This window comes from Pseudophryne corroboree, chromosome 6 (assembly GCF_028390025.1).
Source record: "Pseudophryne corroboree isolate aPseCor3 chromosome 6, aPseCor3.hap2, whole genome shotgun sequence".
Lineage (NCBI taxonomy): Eukaryota > Metazoa > Chordata > Amphibia > Anura > Myobatrachidae > Pseudophryne > Pseudophryne corroboree.
The window spans coordinates 572,543,870-572,558,054 of record NC_086449.1 but is presented as its reverse complement, the minus strand read 5'-3'; the positions used below and the strand labels follow the sequence as shown (position 1 = coordinate 572,558,054).

The window sequence follows — 14,185 nt, the reverse complement described above, 5'->3', positions numbered from 1 at the left end:
CGGAATATGCTGCGCTATATAAGAAACTATTAATAAATATATAAGTAAAAGCAATAGTGATAACTTAATCACATCAACTTAAAATGTATAGGACTGACCTTTATATAGTAAGTTCTTTAATAAGCTTTATGTTAAAACAGATTCATATTTACAATATTTTTAAGTAATTTGTAAAAATCAGATTCTGTATGAAAAAATATATTAAAAATTGCAAAAATGTAAAACATTATAAACATTTTTTTCAAATTATGGTTAGAAATGATTGCCATTTTAGGTGTAAGCTCATGTTATCACACGCTCACAGAAAACTACAAGCATTATAAAAACAGTCCTATTTCATTTAGCCCATTAATGATCAATAGTGTGACTCTTATGTATTTTTCAACAGACTGATAAAGTATTTAACATAGGACAAGATTTTTTAACCGGTTCAAGTGAAAAACAAGAGAATGGTCAAGTACCAAAGCAGAAAAGCAGGGTAAGTGTTATGTGGGTTTATACCACTCTGTAAGAATGTATAAAGCTAATCACAGGTAAGCCAATGTTGCCAATAGGCATGATCATCCCGCCATAATCAATATGGACACACACACATGGCCATTTCGGATAAGGCCTAGCAGTTTACCCCTTAGGGAATTGCAGAACCACTATCACTGAACAGACCACAGTTGCTGCGACTGGCAGGTGGCGGGGCCGCTGTTGCTGCCACTAGCAGGTGGCGGGGCCGCTGTTGCTGCCACTGGCAGGTGGCGGGGCCGCTGTTGCTGCCACTGGCAGGTGGCGGGGCCGCTGTTGTTGTGGTTGTTAGTGTAGGAAAATCACTGCATGCACAAACCAATTGTAGTAATCTTACAACAGCATTTACCAGCAATCTGATTTCTCTTGCGTCCTAGTGGATACTGGGGTCCACATTAGTACCATGGGGTATAGACGGGTCCACTAGGAGCCTTGGGCACTTTAAGAAATCAATAGTGTGCACGGGCTCCTCCCTCTATGCCCCTCTTACCAGACTCAGTTTAGAAAATGTGCCCGGAGGAGCCAGTTACGCTTAGGGAAGCTCCTAAAGAGTTTGCTGTATTTATTTCTGTTTGTTGTTTTCAGGCAAGTCTGATTGGCACCAGACTGCCTGCTTTGTGGGACTTAGGGGGGAGAACGGCCCAACTTCCTGAAGAGTTAATGGTCCCGTTTGTCCGCTGACAGGACACTGAGCTCCTGAAGAAGTCATTCGCAAGCACCACCACGGCGAGCGTACCCTCCCGCAGCACGCCGCCACCCCTAACAGAGCCAGAAGATAGAAGAGTGGTGAGTACAGCGCCGGCTTCCCGGTTAGCGGGTCACCGGCGGGAATAACGACACAAGGGTAGGAGCACAGCTCTGAGTGCAGGCTGCGCTCAGAGGTCATACACAGACGTGTGTCCCACTGTGAGGGGCGCGCTGAGCCACCAATGCATACCCACACTGGCTATCATACCTAACAAGGGTTTTTACTTTCTGTTAGGCATAAAAATTCCCTCAGGGCAATATAAAAACCAGGAAGCCGAGCGCCATTAAGGGGGCGTAGCTTCACTATGAGCAGATCCAGCAGCTCACCAGCACCATTTTCCCTCTGCAGCTCACACTGACAGGAATCACAGGGAAGCGCAGCTCCTCCACAAAGACTCTACGTCTCCTCAGTGGTACCAGGGGGTCTTAGAGGGGGGGGGAGTGTTGTAGTATACTAAGCCCTATTAAGGGACTTAGTGTGGCAACCCAGGTAAGTTTTACTTGGCTACAAGGGCGCTGTGTGGCTGGCTCCAATTTCTGTGTCTACCTGAGGGCTCTGTGTGGGTTAAACTGTGTTTCTCATACGTCCTAGAGGATGTTGGGGATGCTTCAAGAACCATGGGGTATAGACGGGATCCGCAGAAGACATGGGCACTTTAAGACTTTAAAAGGGGTGTGAACTGGCTCCTCCCTCTATGCCCCTCCTCCAGACTCCAGTTAGATTCTGTGCCCAGAGAGACTGGTCACACACTGAGGAGCTCTGAGTTTCTTGGAAAAGACTTTGTTAGGTTTATTATTTTCAGGGAGCACTGCTGGCAACAGTCTCCCTGCATCGTGGGACTGAGGGGAGAGAAGTAGACCTACTTCAGAGTTCAAAGGCACTGCTTCTTAGGCTACTGGACACCATTAGCTCCAGAGGGTCCGATCACTTGGTGCGACTAGCTGCTCGTTCCCGGAGCCGCGCCGTCACCCCCCTTGCAGAGCCAGAAGAAGCCGGGTGAGTAAATGAAGAACAGAAGACTTCAGTGACGGCAGAAGACTTTGTGGCTCTGAGGTACCGCGCAGCGGGCGCGCTGTGCGCCATTCCTCCCACACACAAGCGGCACTACAAGGGTGCTGGGCGCAGGGGGGGGCGCCCTGGGCAGCATGTATACCTCAGAGATAGACTGACAAGAGAGATATTAAGTGCCTGGGCACTTAATACAGACCCCCGCCAGTATAAATATCTAGAAAATAGCGTGGCTGAAGTGCACCATAAGGGGGCGTGGCTTAGCCCTCACTGCTCTATCCAGCGCCATTTTCTCCTCAAAAATGCTGGCCCTGCCAAACAGCACTGCTGAGCAGATCACAGTGAAAAACGGTGGGGGGCACAGTTGTTTAGTGCAATATATGTTAGAAATGATAGAGTCAGATATCTACCTTTTAACATTAGCTATATACTAATACCGTGTAGCCGTAATGGCTGCTAAACCACGTGCACATGCTACGCACTCCGTACGCTATTTGCGTATGAAGACCTCGCACGTGGTACGCAAATTAAGTACACACGCTGTGCTGGGTGTACGGAATACCCACAGCGAGCATACACCAAGACAGTAATCTTTATAAACTTTAAACACAGAATATGCTTACACTGTAAACCTTAATACCGTGGTACTATAATGGTATAACACTGAACCTTTGTGAGTATGCAAGCTGTTTGAGCAATTGAGATACTCAGAAACCCTTTGTACTAGCTAGAGAGACACAGACACCCTGCTGAGGCTTCAAAACCTTTACTAACGAGCTTTTAGATATATCAAAAGGGGTACACAGTTACAGCTTATACTCTACATGCTAACATCAAATCTAACAGAATAACTACACATAAATACACAATAGCGGCACAATCGCAAATAATAACATACAATGAGAGAGAGAGAGAGAACGTGGCATAAATACAGTCAGAGATTAAGAATGGTCACAGAGAGTACTTACACACATAGGAATGCGCATACAGATATTACATATATGTACTAATCACTATTACTTATTTGAGACCTTATTCAGTGCTTCTAATTTGCATATGAATGTGCTTTTTAACTAACTCTGTAAAGGCGATTTCTTTCACTGCTGGGAGAGAAAAAAACAACCCAGTTATACAGGTTAATTTGCACTTCAATGGCCCATCCTACAAGTAGCAGAGTTAAACAGGCTCTTGAATGGAGACAGTGACAAAAAAAAACAAAACAAAAAAAACACTACGTTTTATTTGTGTATTTCCTAAATCAAATATTTATTTTATTATTAACTTTTATCAAACTCTATCTGAACCACTCATGATTGACCATGACATGGACTAAACAAATGCATTAAAAAAAAAACTCATTAAATTATGATTTCTTTTTTTTTGACAATGGATGGCTGATTATTTCCTGAGTCAACTGAAAATCAGCCGCTTAGGGGAAAAAAAAATTTTTTTTACCTTCCCAAAATGGCCGCTGCTCCTCCCCCTTCCACCTCCATGAGGGTTACACAAAATGGTGGACAGACCATGCGGTTCCTTTTGTCACAAAGAAAATCATCATGCCAGCCTCTGTAGTTATTTTTAAGCCTGGGTAAAAACTATCACGCTATGCAGAGCGATTAAAAATACTTTTAAACCTATTTAAACAGACAAGCCATCCAATCTGCGTGTGCAGTTGGCACCAAATAGAAATAAAAAAACAGATTTACAAAGACAATAGCTTAATGTTCCTACCTTCTTCGGATTCCACCAGCATCCCTACAGACCATAAGAATCAGACGCAGACTCTCATCTGATCAGCAGTACAAGATACTACCTTTCCTCCCTTTGCTGATCGATATAGTCTGCGCATTTTCGCCTGACTGAGGATATGAGATGGACCGGACTTGCCCCCAATTGATAGTCAGATATCTACCTTTTAACATTAGCTATATACTAATACCGTGTAGCCGTAATGGCTGCTAAACCACGTGCACATGCTACGCACTCCGTACGCTATTTGCGTATGAAGACCTCGCAGGTGGTACGCAAATTAAGTACACACGCTGTGCTAGGTGTACGGAATACCCACAGCGAGCATACACACAGACAGTAATCTTTATAAACTTTAAACACAGAATATGCTTACACTGTAAACCTTAATACCGTGGTACTATAATGGTATAACACTGAACCTTTGTGAGTATGCAAGCTGTTTGAGCAATTGAGATACTCAGAAACCCTTTGTACTAGCTAGAGAGACACAGACACCTTGCTGAGGCTCCAAAACCTTTACTAACGAGCTTTTAGATATATCAAAAGGGGTACACAGTTACAGCTTATACTCTACATGCTAACATCAAATCTAACAGAATAACTACACATAAATACACAATAGCGGCACATACAATGAGAGAGAGAGAGAGAGAGAACGTGGCATAAATACAGTCAGAGATTAAGAATGGTCACAGAGAGTACTTACACACATAGGAATGAGTCGCTGCGCTAGTCCTGGTTACCAGCTCTGGGTTAGTCAATGATGAAAACCGTTGTGGAGAGAAGACGGAGTTGCTTCAGGCTGGCTTGTTCTTATATACACTACATACAGTACACTACAAAGGGACCTATAATCTCATTGTTCATTGGACACAGGAATGTCTCCTCGCATCATAACAAAAGGTCATAGGTTAGTTTGAACAGGTGGGCTGTGACTATATCAAACTGCTCAGGTGGGAGGAAATCTCAGAATTCCCGCCGCATGGATAATGAACTGCAAACATAGGAAATGTCCAGAAACTACTAATGGGCATAACTATATGCAGGAGCGATTAATCTTTACCTAACCAACACCGGATTGTTGCTATTAAAATATTCTTCGGTTAGGTACCAGACACCACTGTTCAACCTTAGTCAGACCCTTTGTATCACGTAAAGAGGGATTCCTCTGTCCAGGGATCAGTTACATTAAACAAACTTACAGTTATTATTAAGGGGAACATTATCTATAAAACACACTATTTGGATTTATTATGTAACGATTGAGTCGCCCGCTAGACGCACACAAACTCTACCGTAAGTGCGCATACCACGCGCCAATGCGCACGGCCGTGGAGGCGCCGTCACGCAGCTGCGAATATGCGCACGCACGGGAGAGAACGTGCAGCGGGCAAGCGCATGGGGTGAATATATGGCAACGTGTAGCATGATATTTTTCCGACTTTGACAGAAATAAAGCACAATGTATAATGAGTATGGTGTAAATAGAGCTGGTAAACGTCTGCTATGTTTCCCTGACAGAAAGTACTGGGTCTATTCCTTACAGTCGGCATGTCTGAGGCTGAGGGCTCTGCCACAAATGGCTATAGGAATGTCTGTCGGCACTGCCGACTCCTGAGGGTACTTGGTTCATGTAAATAATGTCAGTAGATGTATGCTTTTCCAATGAGAAAACTATATGGGAGACACAGACGTGTGTGGGTGACCCTGTCGACACCAACTAATCTGACTGGGTAAAAAAATTGACATGATAATGTGATGCATTTCAGAAAGCTATACCTGTATGTATGTATGTGTATATGTGTATATATATATATATATATATATATATATATATATATATATAATACAATACAAAGTTCCCGGCACTCAAACAGTCAGCAACAGCCACGGTGCCCTCCTCAGTGGATATTAATATGGATGTCAATGGAGGCGGCACTCCCTGGACTCTTATTAACAAACTGACACTGTACCACCACATACAGTACTAACGTTTCGGATAGTTTAATCCTTCATCAGAGTACCTGATAAAGGATTAAACTATCCGAAACGTTAGTACTGTATGTGGTGGTACAGTGTCAGTTTGTTAATAAGAGTCCAGGGAGTGCCGCCTCCATTGCCATCCATATATATATATATATATATATATATGTATGGTACGATTGCATAGATCTGTGGCTCGAACACAGACGTAGTAATTTTGGGGAGGGCGTAATTTTAATAATATATTTCCCTCAGACCCCTCGGGGTCGCAAAAATGTTATTTTGCCCAGTTACTACTCCCTGATATCGACACGAATACTATTTCTTATGTCGACCATGATGTTTCCTGATTAGATCTTCAACATCGGCATTCAGTACATGTTTCATACACATTAAGAACGTATTAACGTCACTAGGGACCCTGCTATTCCTGACAAAAAAAAATAAAAATAAAAATATATATATATATATATATATATATATATATATATAAAATATATATATAGATATATGTGTTTTCAAATGTGTATATTCATATTAAAATTTATAATGAATGCTGAAGTAAAGTTATTCCTTCTCATGTGCTGGTCGCTCTGTTGAAAAAGTCTAGGTCAGCCGTGACAAGATGGTTGCGAATCCTCACGAGGAGTCCGAGGGTTTATTCTTTTCCCGCCGTGGATAGAATAAAGTGGGAGTTAACCCCTGGTCTGCACAGGGCCCTGTCACAAAGGATCGTATACAGGAAGCTAAGTGATATTTAAATCCTATGCTTTGATTATATTTGCATTACATGCGCATGGGGGAGTGCTTGTATTCAGAAATGGTCGGTTACCTTGTCATCCGATATAATTTACCTTGGGGAGAGATGGGATACTCCTTAAGTTGGGTCATATCTAAAACATTGCAGCATGGGACTCTTGGGTTCGCGGGCCAATTCCATGGCGGTCTCGGCTAGGAGGATGTTGTGGATTCACCAATGGAATGCTGAGGGTGACTCCGAGAAGTACTGGAGTATGAAGGTGAAACCTGGTTTGGGGGTGGCTTTGTTATGTTGATCTCGGCAGATGCCACTGGTAAGTCTATCTTCTTGAGCTATGTTCCCTCACAACGGTTGGTGACGCATTTTTGTAGGATGCAGTCATTTCGACCGGATGGATACGGTTTTTCCCCTTCTTTGCAGGTAGAGGAAGGTGAAAAGGTAAAAGGTCAGCAGCCTTTTCAAGTTCACAGAAGCAGAAATCATCCCCTGTTTCTACCACATCCACCGCATGTCGCTGGGTCTATCTTGCGGGAGCCCACACCGGTGGGACCACGTCTAATATTCTTCAGTCAGTCCTGGAATGGACATGGACCAGTGAGTTAAGAATAGAGTCCCAATGGGAACATACTGGAGTGTCCATATAATTCCCCTCACTGATTTTTCAAATAGATCTTACCAATTCTCCTCTGGACGGGGAGGTAGTATGCGACGCCATACAAGAGTTGGGTCAGGATCAGGACATTAGCCTGCTGTCCCTGTCACAAAAAAAAATAAAAGCTGTTATTCAAGCTTTTTCGTGCTTCTGAGCCCGGACAGCTCGGTCAGAACAATTCCAAAAATTTCTACTTAAGAAGTTGAACTACAAGATGGAATCTCTCAGGGCAGGGATCTCCAATCTGTTAAAAGAGAAAGAGTTTTTAAGTGCGGTTTCTTCCGCGTTAGGCTTACCTGGTTTGCTATTCAGGATTGTCATTGCCAGTTCACCGGAGTGATGGCAGTATGATGGTTTTCCTTCAATAGTAAAAGCCATTATTATTCTGTACTGGGACGCTCTCCTGACTACGGCGAGGTCAAGAAACAAGTGGTGCAAGTCGTTGTTTCTCTCTGACAGTTCTTCCTACACAGTGGTTGGCTCCTGAACTTGCCAGAATCACTGTTGATCCCAACGACGCGTATGTCTGAGTTGGGAATAAGGTTAGATACAGAACTGTTGAGAGTTTGTTTTTTCCAGTGGAAAGAGATCTGAGGATCCAGTCTCGGATCAGATTTGCAACAGTGTAAACCCATCAATACGTTCTGTTGATGAAGGAGATGGTTGCGGCCTACGAGGCCATTCGGTGAGCAGGTTAAATGCCAGAGTGGTTTTAGCAGGACCAGTTGGACATGTGGTCCGGGTCTCACCTGCACATGCACCGGAAAATAATCCTATTTTCCAGGACCAGGATATCTCTCCTGTGGTGGCTTCACAGTTCTCACCTCCTAGAGGGACGAAGGTTCGGGATCCAGGATTAGATCCTGGTGTCCATGGATACAAGTCTCCAAGGCTGGGGAGCAGTCTTTCCAGGGGAAGAATTTCCAGGGAAAAAGGTCAAGCCGGGATGCTTGTCTGCAATAAGCATTCTGGAATTAAGAGCTATTTACAACGGAACATCTTCTTCACGATCTGCCCGTCTTAATTCTTTCGGACAACTTAACAGCAGTGGCGTAAGTAAACCGCTAGGGCTGAACGAAGAGCAAAGCGGCAATGGCAGAAGCCACAAAGGTTTTCCGCTGGGCGGAAAGGCATGTATATGTTTGGTTAGCGGTCTTCATTCCGGGTGTGGACAACTGAGAAATAGACTTCCTCAGCAGACACGATCTCCATCCAGGAGAGTGGGGTCTTTTCATCAAGAGGTTTTCACAGAAGTGACAAGTCTTTGGGGAATTCCTCAAATAGACATGATGGTGTCTCGCCTCAACAAGAACCTTCAGGGATATTGTTCCAGGTCGAGGGACCCTCAAGCAATAGCGGTGGACTACCTCGTGACACCGTGGGTGTTTCAGTCGGTCTATGTGTTCCCTCCACTTCCACTCTTTCCGAAGGTGATAAAGGTCATAAGAAGAACAAAGGTTCAGGCGATCCTCATTGTTCCAGTCTAGCCAAGGAGGGCTTGGTATCCAGATCTTCAAGAATTACTCATAGAAGATCCCTGGCCTCTACCTCTACAAGAGGACCTGTTACAGCAAGGACCGTGCGTGTATCAAGACTTACCGCAGCTGCGTTTGACGGCATGGCGGTTGAACGCCATATCCTAGCCTGAAAGGGTATTCCCAGTGAAGTCATTCCCACACTGCTTCAGGCTAGGAAAGAAGTAACAGCGAAGTTTTACCACCGTATTTGGAGGAAGTATGTGTCTTGGTGTGAATCAAAGAAGGCTCCTACGGAAGAATTTCAGCTGGGGCGTTTGCTCCATTTTTTGCAAGCAGGTGTGGATGCGGGCCTAAAGTTAGGCTCCATTAAAGTACAAATTTCGGCCTTATCTATTTTCTTTCAGAAAGAATTGGCCTCCCTTCCAGAAGTTCAGTCCTTCGTGAAGGGCGTGCTGCACATCCAACCTCCCTTTGTGCCCCCCGGTGGCACCATGAGATCTTAATGTAGTGTTGCTGTTCCTGCAATTCTCATTGGTTTAAACCTTTACGTAAGGTTAAGTTGAAATTCCTTACTTGGAAAGTGGTCATGCTGTTGGCCTTGGCATCAGTTCTACCAGAAAGGTGGGCTCATCCTGGGCGGCTGCCCGGGGGATCTTGGCATTACAACTCTGCCGAGTAGCTGCTTGGTCGGGTTCAAACACCTTTGCGAAGTTTTACAAGTTTGATACCCTGGCTGTTGAGGACCTCTTGTTGGGTCAATCGGTGCTGCAGAGTCATCCGCACTCTCCCGCTCGTTCTAGAGCTTTGGTATAAACCCCATGGTTCTTGAAGCATCCCCAGCATCCTCTAGGACGTATGAGAAAATAGGATTTTAATACCTACTGGTAAATCCTTTTCTCTTAGTCCGTAGAGGATGCTGGGCGCCCGTCCCAATGCGTACTGTATCTGCAGTCATTGGGTATGTTTACACACATGGTGTGTTGTGGTTAAGTCGGCCCGTTGCTGACGTTATTCTGGCCGTAACATGCGTTATGCTGTTACACACATAGATTGTGTTCCATTTTATGTCCGCGTATTGCTGCATATTCTTCATGCCGTCGGCTGGTGTTCTATTGGGGATCCGGTCTGAAGATCGACAGTGTCTAGGTCGACAATGTTTAGGTCGACCACTATAGGTCGACAGTCACTAGGTCAACATGGATGGAAGGTCGACAGGGTTTCTAGGTCGACATGTGCTAGGTCGACAGGTCTAAAGGTCGACATGAGTTTTTCGCATTTTTATTTTTTTTGGGGATTTTTCCACGTGGACTACGATTGGAACGGTAAAGTGTGCAGAGCGAAGCGGTAGCGGAGCGAAGGCACCATGCCCGAAGCATGGCGAGCGAAGCGGTGCACTAATTTGGGATCCCAGTCACTCTACGAAGAAAAGGACACCAAAAAAAAAATCCTCATGTCGACCTTTAGACCTGTCGACCTAGCACATGTCGACCTAGAAACCCTGTCGACCTATAGTGGTCGACCTAAACATTGTCGACCTAGACACTGTCGATTTGATGAACCACACCCGTTCTATTGTATGCCACGTTCTGCGGCATACTGGAGGTGTGAGCTGGTTAAATGCTCACCGTGGTTTAACAATAAATTCTTTCCTCGAAATGTCCGTCTCCCTGGGCACAGTTTCTATAACTGGAGTCTGGAGGAGGGGTATAGAGGGAGGAGCCAGTTCACACCCCTTTTAAAGTCTTAAAGTGCCCATGTCTCCTGCGGATCCCGTCTATACCCATTGGTTCTTGAAGCATCCCCAGCATCCTCTACGGACTAAGAGAAAAGGATTTACCGGTAGATATTAAAATCCTATTTTTCACCTTCTGTGTGTGTGTGTGACCCTTCACGTTACCATGTCCAGGGGCTGTGTTTCCTGCACATCTGAGTGTCTTTCCTCCCCTGGAGACTCACTACCCTGTACTCAGGATAGTGCACATTCTCAGGCTAGTGGGGCAGAACCCCATGGTTAGCTTCCATTAAAGGGATAATATCTAATATTTCTACTAAATTATTCCATAATGAGAAAGAGACGCAATTCTTAAAACAGTCTATGTATGACCTGATGAATATAGATTCAGTCCCCATACCAGGGTCTCAAACCTCCACCATTTGCCCACAAAAGCGTACTCTGGCCCAGCTCATGCATGATGATACTGATGACTATACGTCAGATCCCAGAGGAGGGTGAAGTGGATGCGAGTGGGGGGAATGTGGTCCTGTCACAAGGAATATATGCCCTGATAGAGGCTATCATAAATGTCCTGCACATTCCTGACAAGACGGCGGAGGTAGAGGAGGAATCTTATTTTAATGTAAAAAAGAAATCCTCAGCTACGTTTCCTGCATCAAAGGAATTGAATGCCCTGTTTGTAAGGCCCATTTTAAATCTTAAATCACTGAACCCGTATTTAAGAGTGCTCAAGATGGAGAGATCTGAGAGCGGTGATCTCTGGTCTGGAGGAGGGGGAATTCCTGGTGTCTCTGGACATCAAGGATGCGTACCTTCATATTCTGATTTGGCCGCCTCATCAGGCTTATCTAAGGTTTGCACTACAGGACTGTCACTACCAGTTTCAGGCCCTGCCATTTGGCCTCTCCACGGCACCGAGGGTATTCACCAAGGTAATGGCAGAGATGATGTTTCTCCTTCGCAAGCAGGGAGTGAACATAATACCGTACCTGGCGATCTGATAAAAGCGCCTTCCAGGGAGAGGTCGTTGGACAGCGTTGCTCTCTCAACCCAACTACTTCAGGATCACGGATGGATTCTGAACTTACCAAAATCCCACCTGGAACCAACACAGAGGCTTCCGTTTCTGGGGATGATACTGGATACGGAGGAACAGAAGATATTCCTTCCGTTGGAAAAGGCATTGGTAATCCGGTCGATGGTGCGGGATGTCCTAAAACCTGCCCGGATATCGGTGCATCTATGCATTCGCCTTCTGGGGTAGATGGTCGCCTCTTACGAGGCTCTGCAGTACGGAAGGTTTCATGCGAGGCCCTTCCAGCTGGATCTGCTGGACAAATGGTCCGGATCGCATCTTCACATGCACCAGAGGATACGTCTGTCACCAAAGGCAGGATTTCTCTTTTGTGGTGGCTTTAGACTTCTCACCTGACCGAGGGTTGAAGGTTCGGGATTCAAAATTGGATTCTTCTAACCACATACACAAGCCTCAGAGGTTGAGGAGCAGTCACCCAGGGGGAACAGTTCCAAGGAAAATGGTCAAGTCAGGAAACCATTCTTCCAATCAACATTCTGGAACTAAGGGCCATATACAACGCCCTGCTACTAGCATCGGATCTTCTTCAAAATCACGCTATTCAGGTTCAGTCGAACAATGTGACGGAAGTAACGTACATAAACCGACAGGACGGAACGAAGAGCAGAGCAGCAATGTCAGAGATAACAAGGATTCTCCTCTGGGCCGAAAGACACGAGGTGGCGCTGTCGGCAGTCTTCATTCCGGGAATAGACAACTGGGAAGCAGACTTCCTCAGCAGACACGACCCACACCGGGAGAGTGGGGCCTTCACCCGCAGGTGTTCGAGTCGGTGGGGAATTCCACAAATAGACATGATGGCCTCTCGTCTCAACTAGAAGCTAAAGTGGTATTGTTCCAGGTCGAGGGACCCGCAAGCAGTGGTGGTGGACGCTCTGGTGACTCCATGGGTCTACCAAATGGTTACGTGATTCCACCTCTTCCACTGATCCCAAGAATTCTCAAAAGACTAAAAAGGGAAAAGGTTCAAGCAATTCTCATTGCTCTGGATTGGCCAAGAAGGGCCTGGTACGCAGATCTACTGGAGATGCTCCTATAGGACCCATGGCCTCTACCTCTTCGAGAGGATGTTCTACAACAGGGACTGCTCGTCTATAAAGACTTACCACGGCTATGTTTGACGGCATGGAAGTTGAGCATCATATTTTAGCCCGGAAAGGCATTCCGAACAAGGTTATTCCAACCCTGATCCAAGCCAGGAAAGGGGTAACGTCTAAACGTTACCACCGTATTTGGAAAAAATATGTCTCTTGGTGTAAAAACAGGAAATTTCATGCAGTGGAATTTCAACCGGGACGTTTTCTCCTTTTTCTACAGTCTGGTGTGGCTGTGGGCCTACGTTTGGGCTCCTCGAAGGTCCAGATTTCGGCCCTATCCATTTTCTTTCAGAAACAATTGGCTTCCCTCCCATGGCGCCTTGGGATCTGAACGTGGTGTTGCAGTTCCTACAATCGGAATGGTTTGAGACTTTACAGGAGGTTGACGTAAAGTTTCTTACATGGAAGACCGTTACACTATTGGCCTTAGCTTCTGCAAGGCGTGTGTCTGAACTGGGAGCGTTGTCTCGCAATAGCCCCTATTTGATTTTTCATGAAGATAGAGCTGAACGCAGAACTCGTCCAGCAATTTCTTCCTAAGGTGGTGTCTGCGTTTCATATCAACCAACCTATTGTGGTGTCGGTGCTTACTGACACCTCTGCTACCTTAAAGTCCTTGGATGTTGTGACGGTTTTGAAGATGTACATGAAGCGGACAGCTCGTCACAGGAAATCTGACTCGCTGTTTGTTCTCTTTGATCCCAAGAAAATTGGATGTCCTGCTTCAAAGCGGTCTATTACTTGCTGTATCAGGCTTACTATCCAGCATGCTTATTCACCGGCAGGATTGCTGGTTCCTAAAGTACAAAACCACTCTACTAGATCGGTGGGTTCTTCCTGGGCGGATTCCCGGGGTGTCTCGGCTTTACAACTCTGCCGAGCAGCTACTTGGTCGGGTTCGAACACATTTGCTAAGTTCTGCAAGTTCGATACTTTGGCCTCTGAGGACCTTCGGTTTGGTCAATCAGTTCTGCAGGAACCTCAGCACTCTCCCGCCCGGTTTGGGAGCTATGGTACATCCCAGTGGTACTAATGTGGACCCCAGTATCCTCTAGGATGTAAGAGAAAATAGGATTTTAATTACCTACCGGTAAAACCTTTTCTTGTAGTCCGTAGTAGTCGGTAGAGGATACTGGGCGCCCGCCCAGTGCTTAGTTTTTCCTGCACTGTTACTTAGTTAAGTAATGTTGTTGGTTCAGCTGTTGCTGTTCCTGTTCAAGTTGGTGTTCCTGTTCAAGTTTCCTCTTGTTTGTGTGTGCTGGTTCGAATCTTACCGCTGTTCTGATACATCCTACCTCAGGATATGTCCGTCTCCTCTGGCACAGTTTCTAGACTGAGTCTGGTAGGAGGGGCATAGAGG

General features: G+C 45.5%; 1 protein-coding gene across 5 annotated transcripts in view; it reads left to right on the top strand.

Moving 5' to 3' along the window:
* Nucleotides 1-14,185, top strand: part of SCYL2 (SCY1 like pseudokinase 2) — a 158,511-nt gene that overhangs the window by 127,214 nt on the left and 17,112 nt on the right. For all 5 annotated transcript variants that reach the window (XM_063927837.1, XM_063927836.1, XM_063927835.1 and 2 more), the window contains one exon: nucleotides 389-478. In XM_063927837.1, the coding sequence (XP_063783907.1) occupies nucleotides 389-478 (90 nt within the window). The remainder of the gene's footprint in view (nucleotides 1-388; nucleotides 479-14,185) is intronic.